The sequence below is a fragment of the Castor canadensis genome, chromosome 16 (genome assembly GCF_047511655.1).
Source record: "Castor canadensis chromosome 16, mCasCan1.hap1v2, whole genome shotgun sequence".
NCBI lineage: Eukaryota > Metazoa > Chordata > Mammalia > Rodentia > Castoridae > Castor > Castor canadensis.
The window spans coordinates 16,680,366-16,695,722 of record NC_133401.1 but is presented as its reverse complement, the minus strand read 5'-3'; the positions used below and the strand labels follow the sequence as shown (position 1 = coordinate 16,695,722).

The 15,357-nt window shown below is 62.1% G+C and overlaps 2 protein-coding genes across 9 annotated transcripts; both read left to right on the top strand.

Moving 5' to 3' along the window:
• The first annotated feature begins 21 nt into the window (after positions 1–21).
• Dmpk (DM1 protein kinase) lies at positions 22–10,133 on the top strand. 8 transcript variants are annotated; one of them, XM_074057652.1, is made up of 15 exons: positions 22–1,284; positions 3,327–3,418; positions 3,620–3,703; positions 3,804–3,899; positions 4,363–4,511; positions 4,726–4,819; positions 4,977–5,183; positions 5,293–5,541; positions 6,052–6,137; positions 7,352–7,466; positions 8,067–8,242; positions 8,319–8,416; positions 8,547–8,593; positions 8,823–8,912; positions 9,897–10,133. In XM_074057652.1, exons 1-15 carry the CDS (start codon positions 1,125–1,127, stop codon positions 10,116–10,118), a joined length of 1,965 nt encoding a protein of 654 aa, XP_073913753.1. In that variant the 5' UTR covers positions 22–1,124; the 3' UTR covers positions 10,119–10,133. The 8 variants fall into 8 exon arrangements, with proteins under 8 accessions (XP_073913753.1, XP_073913752.1, XP_020028536.1 ...); XM_074057651.1 differs by having other exon boundaries at positions 5,293–5,556; XM_020172947.2 differs by having other exon boundaries at positions 8,827–8,912; positions 9,186–10,025.
• A 118-nt stretch (positions 10,134–10,251) lies between these two features.
• Positions 10,252–14,797, top strand: Six5 (SIX homeobox 5). The gene is made up of 3 exons (XM_020172942.2): positions 10,252–11,692; positions 12,508–13,310; positions 13,533–14,797. The coding sequence occupies exons 1-3, from the start codon at positions 10,890–10,892 to the stop codon at positions 14,135–14,137; spliced, it is 2,211 nt and encodes a 736-aa protein (XP_020028531.1). The 5' UTR covers positions 10,252–10,889; the 3' UTR covers positions 14,138–14,797.
• Positions 14,798–15,357: the final 560 nt, after the last annotated feature.

Sequence of the window (15,357 nt, the reverse complement as noted above, 5' to 3'; positions counted from 1 at the left end):
CCCAAGGGCACAAGGCACCAGGCCACCAGCCCTGAGCAGGGCCTCTCTTCAGCATCCTGGGCTGACTGGCAGGAGTTATGAAAGTTGTTCCAAAGAATCCCACCTACCCTACCCTGCCCTGCTTCTGGCCCAGTGGCCCAGGAGTCCATGTGAGCTGCCTTTGGGACAGGTCATTGCCATTAGTTCCTCAGCCTGGTCCAGGGTCTGGTGCCAGCTAGGAGAACTGTCCCCCTGGAAAGAAGCTAAGATCCCTCCTGGCTGCTCTCCGGAGCCTCAGGGAGTGGTGTCTTCCCGCTCCCCCTTCACCCCCCGAAATGTTTCTGTTTCTAATCCCAGCCTGGGCAGGAATGTGGCTGCCCGGCCTGTGGCCAAGGAGCTATTTTGGGGTCTCCTTTGCTTGGGAGGGCCTGGCTCTACCACTTGCCTATCCCAGGCTTTGGCCAACAGGTCACCCCTGGTCTTGGCTTCTGAGAGTGTCCTCTTCCAGTCCTCTTACCACCCCTTCCTCACCTCCTGCCAGAGAAGAAGTCGGTGTAACCCAGAGGTCCTGGGGCTAAATTTAACCATCCCAAAGTTGGAATCCATTGCTGAGTCACCGGAGAAGCTGCCCTGGCCTCCCACCCCGCCCAGGAGGGTGTCAGCCCCTTTTTCCGCCCTCACCCCAGCTCTGGGGCTTGGTGGGGAGCAAGGGGGATAGTCACTGGGTCATTCTGTGCCTCCATTGGCCCCCTCTGGGCAATGGGAGGGCTTGTCTTGACGCCTCACATCTGTGACTCCATGCTTCACCTTTTTATGGGGGGCAGTGCTGGAGTTGAGGTTTTTTGCCCAGCTCCTGCTGTTTAGTGCTGAAAGTTTCTAGGGAGCCCTGAGAAGAGGGAGTTGGGGTGTTGGTTCATGAGGGGTTAAAGCTGGGAGGCGGGAGTGGGGCTGGACCAAGGGGTGGGGAGAAGAGGAGGAGGCCTCAGCTAGGCCAGGGAGAAGTGGCCAGGGAGGCACAGGGGACAGCCAGGGACAGGCAGACATGGGGCCAGGGCTTCGGGGCCTGGGCAGGGTTGGCCAGGCCCCGTGACAGGAGGACCCCCAAGCCCCGGCCCGGGGAGGGGCCATGGTGCTGCCTGGCCGACATGTCAGCCGAGGTGCGGCTGAGGCAGCTCCAGCAGCTGGTACTGGACCCCGGCTTCCTGGGACTGGAGCCCCTGCTCGACCTTCTCCTGGGCGTCCACCAGGAGCTGGGCGCCTCCGACCTGGCCCAGGACAAGTATGTGACCGGCTTCCTGCAGTGGGGTGAGTTCCACCTGCATGGGCCCTGGCAGGGGTAGTTGGGAGTCAGGATGTACAGCAAAGATTTCCCGTAAGGGGCCCGGAGCCTGGACCTGGGTCCCTGGGCAACATGCCTTACCCTGTCCCCCCTAGGGGGGCAGAATAAGGTCAGCAGAGGCCATGGTGGCCATGACTCAGTTGTAGCAGGCTGGGCTGGGCACAGCTGCCTGTAGTCTCTCTGCATCCCCTGCCCAAGACCTAGGGGCAGACATATTAGCAGCTCCCTCTTCTAGGACCCTCCTCCCAAAATGGGTCCTGTGGCCCTCCACCCTGGCTTCCCAGATCGCAGGGCAGGCAGGGAGGGACAGCATGGGCAGCTGCCAGGGGTGCAGCTGACTGGCAGGTGTTTGGCGCCAGCCTCTCCAGCTGACCTGACAGGTGTCCAGGCTTTGGGAGGGTGTGGTGACTCATGTGGGCCTGGGGAGAACCAGCTCAACAGACAGGCACCATCTGGAACCCTCTCTGTCCCCCAGATTGAGGAGGAACAACAGGTTCTGGGTGTGCCCACTCTACGGTCTGTGCCACCACCCCACGCCCTAATGTCTTGGTCCCCCAAGCCTGCTCTGGCCAGCCTGTGGTTCCCTGGCAGCCCTCTACCTACTTTGTTGGTCCCAATTCAGGGCCCCCAACCCTTCAGGTGTTCCTCAAAACCCTTGTCCTAAGGTCTTTCCAGGCCCTGACAAACACTTGAATGTCAGCTTCCTGCCCTGTATGCCCCCACCCAGCACCTGGCTTGACTCAGGCTCACTCGTTACTTCAGTCCCTCCACATGCCTGGCCCTCAGGGTCTTGCTCTTTATCCTTGTCCTGTGTGTATCCCTGCCTCAGTAACTATTTCTGGTCTCCACCTTCCCCAGCTTCCTCCTGTCCTGTGTCCTTTTTCTGACCCAGACCCTTCCTCTCCTATTTCACTGATGGGACTATGGAGGCCAAAGGCCAGGCCATGGCATCTTGACCTTTCTCCCTGCCCCCCCAGTCCTCACTGACGCTCCCACCCCCCTTTTGTGGAGGATGGACCGACCGGGGCTGACAGGGTAAACTGAGACCTGAGGTGGGGGCAGGGGTCTGGCTCTCCTGGAAAGAGCAGTCCTTTTGTGGCCTGGGTTGCATCCCAGGGCCCCTCCCCTGCCAGGCCTTGGGGCGGGGGAGGGGGCCTGGGTTCCTGTTGCCTTAAAAGGGCTCAATGTCTTGGCTCTCTCCTCCCTCCCCCATCCTTGGCTCAGGCTGGTTCTTCCTTGTCGGCCCACTCTCCCAGAGCCCCTCTCCCCCCTTCATAACTCACTCCATCTCCTTCTCCCCTGCCCATACCTATCTCTCCTCCATCCTGCCTCCAAAGTCCCAGCTTCTTGTCCCAAGAGGCCTAGCCTCCTTCTCCCCACTGTCCCTGAGTCTCCAGCGTCCACCCCCCTACTACTCTGTTGAGTGATGCTAGCTGTGGGACCTTGGCCTCTGGAGCTCTGATTGCCACCTGCAAGAAAGCCCTCCTCCTGCCTCCCTGGGGGGTCCAAGACCCTACTTTAAAGATGCTCAGGCTGTGTCCACACTGGTCATGACACCCTCCTGTTCCTTCTCCCAGTCCCACATTGAACCACCTGCATCTCAGGACAGAGGTGCTGGGCACAGCTACAGTTCTGAACACAGCCCAAGACACCAAATGAGAACTTGGAGGGTGGGGACTTGCCGACACCTTAACCAGATACCTTAACCATTGTCTGTCGTGGGGGTGGAGGCCTGGGGCTTGGATGGGGGTCTTCCCCTGTTCCTCAGGGTCTCAGGCTGTACAGGCATTTCTTAGCCTATCCTGACCCAGTGCTGTCCCCAAAACTTCTTCCATGGGAGAGCAGTTTGGGGTTCCCCCAAAAGGTAACGACGATTATGTGGGAGAGTCCTCGGGAGGAGAGGGCCCTAAAGCCTGGTTGAAGGAGAGAGGACTGAGGGACCAACCGTCACCCCTAATATCCGTCCCTGTGACCCTCCTTGGTTTTTTCTCTCTCCCATCACCTCCAGCGGATCCCATTGCAGCAAGGCTTAAGGAGGTCCGGCTGCAGAGGGATGACTTTGAGATTCTGAAGGTGATCGGGCGTGGGGCTTTTAGCGAGGTGAGTACTGAGTGGCGGAACTCCGCTTTATTTGGAGTGGGCGGGGTATCGGGGCTTGGGGCGGGGCCTTAGAAATTGATGAATGAGCGGGAACCTAAGATTGGGCTGGAATGGGGGCGGGGCCGAGGCTGGGTGGAGTCCTGCCCGGGCACCGTTTGTTTTTCCCCGACACCTCGCTACTGTCGCTGCTCCGGCCTTTAGGTAGCAGTGGTGAAGATGAAGCAGACGGGCCAGGTGTATGCCATGAAGATTATGAATAAGTGGGACATGTTGAAGAGAGGCGAGGTGAGGGCCGAGGCTGTGGGGCGGGGTTGAGGATCTACCCACCCTCCCCGCCTTCAGCTCCTTTGCTCCTCCCGCGGGGGTGCCGCCCGCCTGCCCGCAGGTGTCGTGCTTCCGGGAAGAGAGGGATGTGTTGGTGAATGGGGACCGGCGCTGGATCACGCAGCTGCACTTCGCCTTCCAGGACGAGAACTACCTGGTGAGCTTCGGGAGGACAGGGCCCCTCCCGCTCCTCAGTTAAGGAGGCTGAAGTACGAAGGGAGAGGAAGTGGAAGCGTCTCGGTAGCGGGGCTTTCCTTACCTGGGAAGGGAGCCAAGCCCTTACTGCTCTTTTCTGGCCTGCACCTGGGGTCTGTTGTGTGGCAGTGCCTCTGTTGGAGAGGCTCTCCGTGGGGGACCCTGGCCGGACAGTATCCGGGATCTGTCCCCTGGGCCTTGGAAGTCTCTCAGTTCTCCTTTTCCCTGAACGACCAGTGACATCTTGCAAGAGATTTCTTTCTTTTTTGGGGGGCGAAAGGGGTTGGCGTCTCTCATTTGGCCTCGAAGATCTTTGGGACTCTGGCGGGTATGGGACTGTGGCGTCTCTGGGAGTTTTTGCCCCTGATGATAGGGAATCAGCGCTTAGGGGGGCTACTGACCTCCCATGACACGCCCCCTCCCAGTACCTGGTCATGGAGTACTACGTGGGCGGGGACCTGCTGACGCTGCTAAGCAAGTTCGGGGAGCGGATCCCGGCGGAGATGGCGCGTTTCTACCTGGCCGAAATTGTCATGGCCATCGACTCAGTGCACCGGCTGGGCTATGTGCACAGGTGGGCATGGCAGGGCCGAGGAGTGCCGGAGAGGGACAGCAGAGCTTGTATGGGAAGGGCACCAGAGGGTCGGGGGTGGAGAGGAGCCTTGTTGGCTGGGGCTCACTGAGGGCGGGCCTGGGGGTGGAGCCGTCCAGAGGGCGGAGCCTGGCAGCGGAGGCCGGGAGGTTTCTTCATTTCTTCCCTTTCCTCCTTTCCCCTCCCCTCCGTACAGGGACATAAAGCCAGACAACATCTTGCTGGACCGCTGCGGCCACATCCGCCTGGCTGACTTTGGCTCCTGCCTCAAGCTGCGGGCTGATGGAACCGTGAGGAAGAGGGGACAGAGGGGGGCAACTCTGCCTGCCAGTGAGGGGTGGGGGCGGGGCTGGATTCTGCCAAGGAGGCCACCCGGCCTAAGGAGGTACTGTGGTTCAGGGTGAGGCAGATAGGGATGGACTAAGCATTCAGGTCCTGTGGACGCAGGTGCGATCGCTGGTGGCCGTGGGCACCCCAGACTACTTGTCTCCTGAGATCCTGCAGGCTGTGGGCGGTGGACCTGGGACTGGCAGCTATGGGCCCGAGTGCGACTGGTGGGCGCTGGGCGTGTTCGCCTACGAAATGTTCTATGGGCAGACGCCCTTCTACGCCGACTCCACGGCCGAGACCTACGGCAAGATCGTCCACTACAAGGTGAGCGAGGGCCGGGCACACCCCCCCTCCACTCCCCCGCCACCACCCCTCTCCCCCTGTCCTCCGCGCATGCGCCCAGGCCGGCATCTCTTCCCCTCCCTGCGAGCAGGAGCACCTGTCTCTGCCACTGGCCGACACAGGGGTCCCTGAGGAGGCTCGAGACCTCATCCAGCGGCTGCTGTGTCCTGCGGAGGTTCGGCTAGGCCGGGATGGAGCGAACGACTTCCGGAAGCATCCTTTCTTCTTTGGCCTTGACTGGGAGGGTCTCCGTGACAGCCTACCGCCCTTTACGCCAGACTTCGAGGGTGCCACTGACACTTGCAACTTCGACGTGGTGGAGGATGGGCTCACTGCCATGGTGAGCGGGGGCGGGGTACGTACCTGCTGCCTCTGCTCGGCTCAGGCAACGTCCTCCTGCCCCTCCTTAAAATCAGGGCGATGATCTCCTGGAGTCCTGAATCCCCCACCGCCCTCCAGAACCTGCCATGGGCCCACTCGGTGGTGATAAAACACTGGTAACCTGGGCTTACAGTCTAGTCCCCAACAAGGCCCCAGAGTGACAGGGTTGAGATGGCAGAATGCAGGGGTACTGGCTCTTGACTGGGCATATAAGGTGCTGGAGGGCTTCCTGGAGGAGTGATGAGAGGACAGTTGTCTCTTGCTCAGCGGTAAACAAGCCATCCTGGGGTGTGTGTGCAGCCCTGCCCTGATCCACCCAGAGTCTAGGAGGGCTGTGATTATAGCGTGGCAAGCACCCTGAGCAGAAGCACAGGACACAGGAAAGATGGAGAGGTCATTTTAGATCATCCCCAAACTGGGGTGAGGGGTTAGCCTTGGCAACTGCTGCTCACTCCTGCATCTCTTGTAGGAGACACTGTCAGACATGCAGGAAGGCATGCCACTGGGGGTCCACCTGCCTTTTGTGGGTTACTCCTACTCCTGCACGGCCCTCAGGTAAGTGCGTGCCTGCGCCGCTGTAAGACTCCAGCAGCTACCGTGCCTGGCTCGTTGTTTTTCAGGATCAGTCTTGGGACCAAAAGCTCTTAGGAACCTATAGGTACTTTAATTTAGATTTAGGTTCAGTTGTACTTCAGAGCCCTTGGCCCAGCTTTCCAGAATCTTACTTGAGACTTTCCCACTTCTACTCACAATTCTGGGACTTCAGAATGTTAGAAAGCAGCTTAGAGTTTTACAAGGAATTGGAACAGAAAGTAGACTCATCAAACCACTTACGTAACAATAGAGCCTTTTAAAAACTAATTGTAGGGATGGCCGAGTGCCTCAAGTGGGGGAGTCCCTGCCTGGCAAACCTGAGGCCCTTTCAAACCCCAGTATGTTCAAGCAAACAAGCAAAAATCAGTTATTCAAATAAGACAGTGCTTCTCCCAAAGAAACTGGAAAACACCAGTCAGGGAAAGGACGCTGGTACCTGGGCCTACCATCCAGCCATCTGTGGCTCACACAGGTTCCTCCTAGTGTGCAAACACCTCATCGGTAGTGAGGGGGGGGTGCTTGGCCTCTTCACTGTTCCCAGCAGGTCAGCAGCCTACCCTGTCCTCGGTTGTAGCTGTGCTAGTGGGAAGCTAGCAGGGTGGTCTCGGAGCATGTCCATGATAAACAGCTGCTTGAGGCATAGTTCCCTGGAGGGACTGGTTGGAAGGGACCCCAGTTACTGCAATTTTACATCCTTGGATGTGGGCGCTATGAGGGTTATCTGGAGTCAGTCTCGTGATCCCACACCCAGTGGATCACACCTCTAGACGAGCCCAAAGCTGGGCAGCATGGATCTCTCTCTCTCTCTGTCTCTCTCTCTTTCTCTCATCCGGTCCTTGTTCTCTGGCCCTATGGAGAGGGGCATGAAGGGCTGGGGACATAGCTCAAGTGGTAGAGCGCCTGCCTAGCAAGCTTGAGGCCCTGAGTTCAAACCCCAGTATCAAAAAAGAAAAAAGAGGAGTGTTCAAAGGTGACATGTTGAAGGAGAAAAGGGATAGACCCTAGAATTTGGTGTCTGGACCCCAAGTTCCCACAGGTTTAGAAAGGTAAAAAGGACAGTTCCCCTGCCCTTCCCTGAAGCATGGGGTCTTCCAGGTGCTGCCCCTATCCATAGGCTAGGGAGACCCCCAATTGGCAGCCTCTCCAATGGTTCTGGCTCTCTCCCCCTTTCTCAGGGACAGTGAGGTCCCAGACCCCACACCCATGGAACTGGAGGCCCAACACTTACCTGAACCACATGTGCAAGTGGCCAGCATGGAGGAGCCCACAGTGTCCCCACTGGAGGAAACAGTGAGTAGATGGAGGAGGCAGGTGGGGGGGAACAGAGGGGACAGTCTAGGCTTCACTAAACCCTCTGGGAGCTTACAGCACTGGGGGCAGACAAGCCCCAGGGACCAGGCTGCCACTTCAGTCAAGAGATGGTCCCTGTGAGGAAATTAGAGCAAGGCACTAACTGTGTGTGTGACCAGGGGGCTGTGAGGAGTCTGGGGCCAGTTCCAGGTAGGAGGAAGAGTCACCAAAGAGAGAAGAGTGCCCTGTGGTCAGCAGGGAGAGCCTGCTCAAGGGCACAGCAGAACCCTGAGGTGGGGTTCTGGTTTCTTAAAGGTAGCAGAAGGGTGCAATGGGTGCCTTGTTACAAGGGGGCACAGTGACCAGCCAGAAGCAAACCAGGGGAGGCCTTCTAGTAAAGCAGTCCTTGTCCTGAGCACTGACCAGGGAGCTGGAGAGGCTTGAAGGTGGGGAAAGACACGGTCAGGTTGAGTTATTTTACAAATAGCTCTGAGGTTCCTGTGCGCCCCTAAGGGACCTGACTTTAAAGCCAGGAGACTCAAAGCCCTGCGGTTCCCAGAGTCACAGGCAGCCTGAGTCCCCTCCACCCCCCTCCCCAAGGCTGAAGTGGGCGATCCAGATCCAGCGGATCCGAATCCGGGGGCAGTCCGAGTGGCGGAGGTGACAGAGGTGACACTGCGGGAGCTCCAGGAGGCCCTGGAGGAGGAGGTGCTCACGCGGCAGAGCCTGAGCCAGGAGCTGGAGGCCATCCGCACGGCCAACCAGAACTTCACCAGGTCGGGGTTGCTCCGGGCCACCTCCTGCGGTCCTGTCGCCAGGTCCGGTGGGCTCACCCTCCCCATCTCTTCACAGCCAACTGCAGGAGGCGGAGGCCCGGAACCGAGACCTGGAGGCACGTGTCCGGCAGCTGCAGGAGCGGATGGAGTCGCTGCAGGCTCAGGGAGCGGCAGGCGAGTCCCTCACTGCCCCCTTCCCGGAGGAGGTGGCCGCTGGGGCGTGCGGACACCTGGGGGAGGGCCCAGCTGGGGCACGCCGCGCCACCGCCCTCCACGCGCCATAGCCTCTCTCTTCTCCTTCCAGCTGTCACGGGGGTCCCCAGTCCCCGGGCCGCGGATCCACCTTCCCATGTAAGACCCCTCTCTTTCCCCTGCCTCGGGCCTGCTACTCCCGCTTTAGGGCTCACCCAACTTCTTTGGGATTCTAGAAGGCAGAGCCCTCCGTTCAGTTCAGCCCCACATCTGCAAGCTCTGTCACCAGATCCTTTAGGGGGGATTCCCAGATTCCCTCCCTGCTGCCTCTCGCCCCCACCGCGGGCGGCCGGGCTCCGGTCGGGTCACCTCTCCCTTCTCTCTCCAGCTAGATGGCCCCCCGGCCGTGGCTCTGGGCCAGTGCCCGCTGGTGGGGCCAGGCCCCATGCACCGCCGCCACCTGCTGCTCCCTGCCAGGGTACGTCCCCCGCCCGCCGCCGCGCCCCCGCCTCGCTCCGCCCACGCGCCACCACTGCTTAGCTGCGCCTCTGCGGGCTCCGCCCACCGCGGGAGGGGGTGCTCGGGCAACCAATCAGCACAGGCTAGGCAGCAGCCAATGACGAGTTCCGTCGGGATTTCAGGCTTGCGAGCTGGCCAGCCGCAGCTGCCCGTCATGGGGGGGCACGGTCCGGCTGCGGACCCTCTGTCCGCATAGGCTGGGCGGGTGCTGATCCCGCCTTCTCGCCCGCAGGTCCCTAGGCCTGGCCTATCCGAGGCGCGTTGCCTGCTCCTGTTCGCCGCTGCTCTGGCTGGTGCCGCCGCCCTGGGCTACGCTGGGTTGGTGGCCGGCGCCGGGCATCTCGCTCCAATCTGGCATGCCCCGGGAGCCGCCTTCGCCCCCTGAACCCTAGTCCCAAGCTGTCCTCCACTTGGAACCCTTGGAGGGTTGGGCGACCCAGGCCCGGCCCCGAGCGCTTCCACCGCTCCCACCGCCCCCTGTGATCCGGGCCCGCCCCCTGGCGGCCGGGGAGGGAGAGGCCGGGTCCGCGGCAGTCGGCCGGGGCTCGAGGGGGCGGTGGCCAGGGTACGCTGTTGCGGCTGCGGCTGCGGCTGCTGCGGGGGAGTCGCCCGCTTCTTTCCTCTGTCCGACGAGGATGGGCACACTGCCGTCCTGACAAGGCGGCAGGCCAGGCGCGGCCATCCGATTTGCACCCTCCATGGCACCCCTCTCGCCACCGGCGCGCGCACCACGAGTGCTCCTCGTGCACGAGCCCCTGCTGTACGGGGACGTTCCGCGCCGCCTCCGCCAGCTCTGTCGGGAGCCTTTTGCTTTGCCGGGCCCCGCTTTTTCGGGGATTCCTGCCCCTCCCCCCTCGCGTGCGCTGCTGCCGGAGCCACAGTTGGCTTCGTCCGCCTCGGCGGTTTGGATATTTATTGACCTTGTCCCCCGACCCGCTGACAGGTTCCTGGACCCCAGCACCCTAATCCACGTTTTGGATGCACTGAGACTCGACATTCCTCGGTATTTATTGTCTGTCCCCACCTAGGACCCCACCCCCTGCCCTGGCAAATAAAAGACCCTCTCCTCCTCGCGCTGCCGTTCTGTACGCGTCGTGAGGGAGAAAGCTGCCCGGTGGGCCAATCGGGGCGAGTGAAGGTGGCCAATGGTGTGGCGGGGAGCTAGCGGGACGCAAAGTGGACAAATCAGAGCGAGGGTAGAAGGAGGACGAGGTGGGGGCGGGACTCAGACATCTGGCCAATAAGGGAAGGCAGGCGTGTCACCCGGAGGCACCGCCCTCTGCCCAGCTGTGGCCCAGCTGTGCTGCCCAAGCATCTAGCAGAAGGGGGCTGAGCTAATAGCCCGCGCGGCCATCCTCCTTGCACTGCGCCTGCGCAAGCCACGCGCATCCGCTCAAGAAAAGTTGCTGCAAACTTTCTATCCCGTTTCCCCCGCCCCTCCTCCCTGCCAGACCCGCCCCCCTGCGGAGCCGGGAATTCCGAGGGGTGGAGCGCGCGTCGAGATGGGGCGTGGGGGGCCTTCAGAGGACCCTGGAGACAGAGGCGCGCAGAAGCTCAGTCTTGGGGCGGAGGTGGTTTCGCGCCCTTAGCTCTCCTGGACGGCCCGTTACCTTCTCCGTTGTCCCGATGGGGAAACTGAGGCCCTGAGCCAGAGGCACACGCGGGAGGGTGGGGGGGGAAGCCAGAAAGCGCGGCCAGAGGCGGAGGGAAAACAAAGGGAGAATCACGGACAGACGGGGAGGGGAACGGACACACACGCAGGGACAGAGACCCGAGTGGAGAGCTGGGTCTGGCATTCCGGGTGGGGGGGTGGAGAAGAAGATCGGGAAGGGCGGAAGGTGGGGGGAGTCGGAGAAGGGGGACAGGCGGGGGAGGGGGCTGGGGGAAGCCCGAGGGAGGCGGAGAAGGAGGGAGGAACTTCCCAAAGTTGCAAAACATGGCTACCTTGCCTGCCGAGCCGAGCGCGGGGCTGGCGGCCGGGGGGGAGGCGGCGGCGGCTGCAGCCGAAGAGGAGGAGGAGGAAGCGCGCCAGCTCCTGCAGACTTTGCAGGCGGCCGAGGGTGAGGCAGCGGCGGCGGCGGCGGCCGGGGCCGGGGCGGGCGAAGCGGCGGCGGGAGCGGAGGACTCGGGGTCCCCAGGTGCCCCCGGATCGCCCCCCGAGGCCGCTGCCGAGCCGCCCACGGGCCTCCGCTTCTCGCCCGAGCAGGTGGCGTGTGTCTGCGAGGCGCTGCTCCAGGCGGGCCACGCCGGCCGCTTGAGCCGCTTCCTGGGCGCACTGCCCCCGGCCGAGCGCCTACGTGGCAGCGACCCGGTGCTGCGCGCGCGGGCCCTGGTGGCCTTCCAGCGGGGCGAGTACGCCGAGCTCTACCGGCTCCTCGAGAGCCGCCCCTTCCCCGCCGCCCACCACGCCTTCCTGCAGGACCTCTACCTGCGCGCGCGCTACCACGAGGCCGAGCGGGCCCGCGGCCGGGCGCTGGGCGCAGTGGACAAATACCGGCTACGCAAGAAGTTCCCGCTGCCCAAGACCATCTGGGACGGCGAGGAGACCGTGTACTGCTTCAAGGAGCGCTCCCGCGCCGCGCTCAAGGCCTGCTACCGCGGCAACCGCTACCCAACGCCGGACGAAAAGCGCCGCCTGGCCACGCTCACCGGCCTCTCGCTCACGCAGGTCAGCAACTGGTTCAAGAACCGGCGACAGCGTGACCGGACCGGGATCGGCGGCGGCGCGCCCTGCAAAAGGTGAGGGGAGCCGGGCTGCGCAAGTCCCGCTTTCCCGTCCTATTAGCCGCCCTCCTCCCTCCCCGGGCCATAGCTGGGGCCGACGCGCGGGGCAGCCGTGGAGCGGTGACCGAGCGCCGTTGATCGGGCACTCGTCGCCCCTCCCGCCCCCGGCATCGCTGTCCCGCAGGCGGAGGCTCCTTCATCCCGAACCCATCTGTGTTTGGGATACAGGAAGGGCGGGGGGTAGCCAGCGGGAAATGGGGGACCCTCGAGGGGCTGTAGAAAGGGCGAAGGGCCTTTGTCCACCCCACCCGGGCAGGGGCCGCTTTCAGGGGCCTTTTCCTGGCCGTTACTCTTCCCCACCCCCACGCCCCCTCCGGGCGCAAACAGCGTGGTCGGTCGCCTGTCTTTGTTGTGAAACGTGAACCCTCCCCGGCTCTGGTTTCCCTGTAACCCAAGCCCTTCCCCTCCCACCCCGTGCGGCCGCCCGGCCTCTCCAGCTTCCTTCTCTGACGCCCCTGGGGAAGGACACGGCGGCTGCCTCCTCTCTCCAGGCCACGCGCCTGCCGGCCCAGGGGACTTGGGGCAGTTTGGGTGCTCAGCTAGGGGTCAAGGCGGTGTGAAGGCAGAGCCTCTTTGGACCTTTGCTCCAGCTTCAGCCTCCCCGGAGTGGTGTCAGTCAACAACTGGGCTTCCAGAGAGAGGTCCTGGGGTGGTCTTACAACCACTCTCCACCAAAACTTGGGCTCCGAGGTGGGGAGGCAGAAGTCAGCCTCTGCTCCTGGGGGGACCCAGCCTTCAGATCCACACTTAACAACCCTTTCTCCCACCAGCGAGTCTGATGGGAACCCCACTACAGAGGACGAGTCCAGCCGGAGTCCAGAGAACCTGGAGAGGGGGGTGGCCCCTGTGGCAGCAGAGGCCCCCGCCCAGAGCTCCATATTCCTAGCGGGGGCCACCCCTCCTGCACCCGGAGCTACCTCCTCCTCCATCCTGGTGAATGGCAGCTTCTTGGCTGCCAGCAGTTCCCCAGCAGTGCTCCTCAATGGCAGCCCTGTCATCATCAATAGCCTGGCCCTGGGAGAGGCTTCCAGCCTGGGCCCCCTGCTGCTCACAGGGGGAGGGGGTGCCCCTCCACCACAGCCCAGTCCCCAGGGAGCCAGTGAGGCCAAGGCCTCCTTGGTCTTGGACCCTCAGACTGGGGAGGTTAGGCTGGAGGAGGCCCAACCTGAGGCCCCTGAGATGAAAGGGGCCCAGATGGCTGCTTCCGGACCGGCTGGTGAGGAGGTCCCAGGGCCCCTGCCCCAAGTGGTACCTGGCCCCCCACCAGCTGGCACCTTCCCTCTGCCCTCAGGATCGGTACCTGCTGTGGCTGCCCCCCAGGTAGTGCCACTCTCCCCGTCCCCTGGGTACCCCACGAGCCTGGGCCCCACCTCCCAGCTGTTGAACCTGCCCCAGGTGGTGCCCACCTCCCAGGTGGTGACTCTGCCTCAGGCTGTGGGGCCCCTACAGCTGTTGGCAGCTGGGCCAGGCAACCCCATGAAGGTGGCTGCTGCAGCCGGCCCTGCCAACGTTCACCTGATAAACTCCGGGGTGGGCGTGACTGCCCTACAGCTTCCCTCTGCCACCACCCCAGGTACCCCTTTCTGCCTCCTTAAGGCCTGGGTGGTGCTGGGGGAGGGGGCAGCTCATCCCCACTTATTCTGTGCTCTCTGGGCCAGGCCTCAGGCCCCAAGGCTCCAGCCACAGACTTGCTGCACCCTGTGGGGCTGAGCTCTGTCGTGTGCCCTCCACAGCTTTGCTCTCACTGCTCTTTTTTGCTGTCTGCTTCTGCTCTAACCCTCTCCTCTCCCCACAGGCAACTTCCTCCTGGCCAACCCTGTGTCTGGCAGCCCCATTGTCACAGGGGTGGCTGTGCAGCAGGGCAAGATCATCCTCACTGCCACTTTCCCCACCAGCATGCTGGTCTCCCAGGTCCTGCCTGCGGCCCCCAGCCTGGCCCTGCCTCTGAAACCAGAAACCACCGTCTCAGTGCCCGAAGGAGCCCTCCCAGTGGCCCCCAGCCCAGCCCTTCCGGAGCCCCATGCCCTAGGCACACTCCCTGTGCAGCCACCACCGCCTGCCCCTGTCACCACCTCCACAGCCAGCCTGCCCTTCTCCCCAGACTCTACTGGACTCCTGCCAAGTTTCCCAGCGCCCCCGCCCGAGGGTCTTATGCTGTCACCTGCAGCTGTGCCTATCTGGCCAGCAGGGCTGGAACTGAGCACAGGAGCAGAGGGGCTGCTAGACACGGAAAAGGGGTTGGGGGCACAGGCCCCCCACACCGTGCTGAGGCTGCCCGATCCTGAGGGGCTGCTCCTGGGGGCCACAGCTGGGGCTGAGGTTGATGAGGGGCTGGAAGCTGAGGCCAAGGTCCTGACCCAGCTGCAGTCGGTGCCTGTGGAAGAACCCTTGGAACTGTGACTGGCCCACCAGCCTCATCACCTTTCTGGACAATGGTGCTCAATGTACAGGGACAGGACCCAGAAGAGACACTTTCAGGAACAGTTGCTGCAGTCCCACACACTACACCCCTACAGCCCAGAGCCTCCCAAGTCCTGGGGGAGCTGGGAGGAACCTGGCTGTCCAGGGCACTGACCCTTCTCTAGATAGGAGGTCTCCTGTTACAGCCCTTTCCCTGTTCTACCTTGTCATATGCGGACTTGGGGGTCCTGACTCAGAGGTTTTACCCTCCTCTACCTGGTACTAGCTGCGAGTTGAAGACCCTGCCAAATGGCTGGATTTCCGAGCCCCAAGCCCTTGTTCTCCCTAACACTTAATAGTTCCACTGATACTCAGTATTCTCAGAGCTGCCTGGAACCAGAGGGTGGAGGACATAACCTTGGGCCCAGAGGCTGCCAGAGACTGGCAGGCCCTCTCTACCTTGGCCCTTCTTGCCAGAAGGCCTGCGGGGGGCGGGGTGGGGGGGGCTCCCCTTGTTCCCCTGGACTCCAGCCCCAGACCAAAGACTGCCTCATTCCTGGGGCAACCCTGACCCGTGTCTAGTTTGTACCCTAAATTTTTATTTTTCTAGGACATGTTACGCTTCCATTTCAATGAAAATAAAGTTAACAGATGACAGAACCAGTGGGTGTGGGTTACCTTATCAAACGACTGGCCCGAAGTAGAACTAGAGGACAGAAAGGCCAGCTTCCCGAGGGGAGAGGTCTGGAGTCAGGCCTCTGGGGCTGGAGAACGTGGGGACAAGGAGGTCTTTTAAACTACAGGTGCTGGGACTTCAGGGCCTCCTGATTTGGGCAGAAGGACCAGCCAGGGCGGAGGAAGCAGGAGAGCCTGCCCTGGACGCCTTTGCTGGTAACAAGGATTCTACTTGCTTTGTTTTGATTAAAACAATAAATAGTCTATAAATAGAATGGGGAGGAGGCTGAGGTGAGAATGAACAGGCATGAAACCATTTGATTCTGTGGCTGTGGGAAGAGGGGAGCCCGGCTCTAGAACTTCACCTACATTTCATCTGGGGCATTACCCACGCCTACCCCTCATTCATCTGGCTGTGAGAAGGGAAGACACACAGCCTCAGGAGTCAATAAATACACCTCTTCCCCAGTCCCCTGGGAGCTGGGCAGGGGACCAACAGCAGCAGTGGCTGAGGCCCAGGAGGGACAAGCTGCCATCCCTGAGTC

Coding starts and splice junctions, on each gene's coding strand:
- Dmpk (XM_074057651.1), top strand. CDS start 1,125: ATGTCAGCCGAGGTGCGGCTGAGGCAGCTCCAGCAGCTGGTACTGGAC. Junction 7,467..8,066: donor TGTCCCCACTGGAGGAAACA/GTGAGTAGATGG, acceptor CCCCTCCCCAAG/GCTGAAGTGGGCGATCCAGA. Junction 8,594..8,822: donor CCGCGGATCCACCTTCCCAT/GTAAGACCCCTC, acceptor TTCTCTCTCCAG/CTAGATGGCCCCCCGGCCGT.
- Six5 (XM_020172942.2), top strand. CDS start 10,890: ATGGCTACCTTGCCTGCCGAGCCGAGCGCGGGGCTGGCGGCCGGGGGG. Junction 11,693..12,507: donor GGCGGCGCGCCCTGCAAAAG/GTGAGGGGAGCC, acceptor TTCTCCCACCAG/CGAGTCTGATGGGAACCCCA. Junction 13,311..13,532: donor TCCCTCTGCCACCACCCCAG/GTACCCCTTTCT, acceptor CTCTCCCCACAG/GCAACTTCCTCCTGGCCAAC.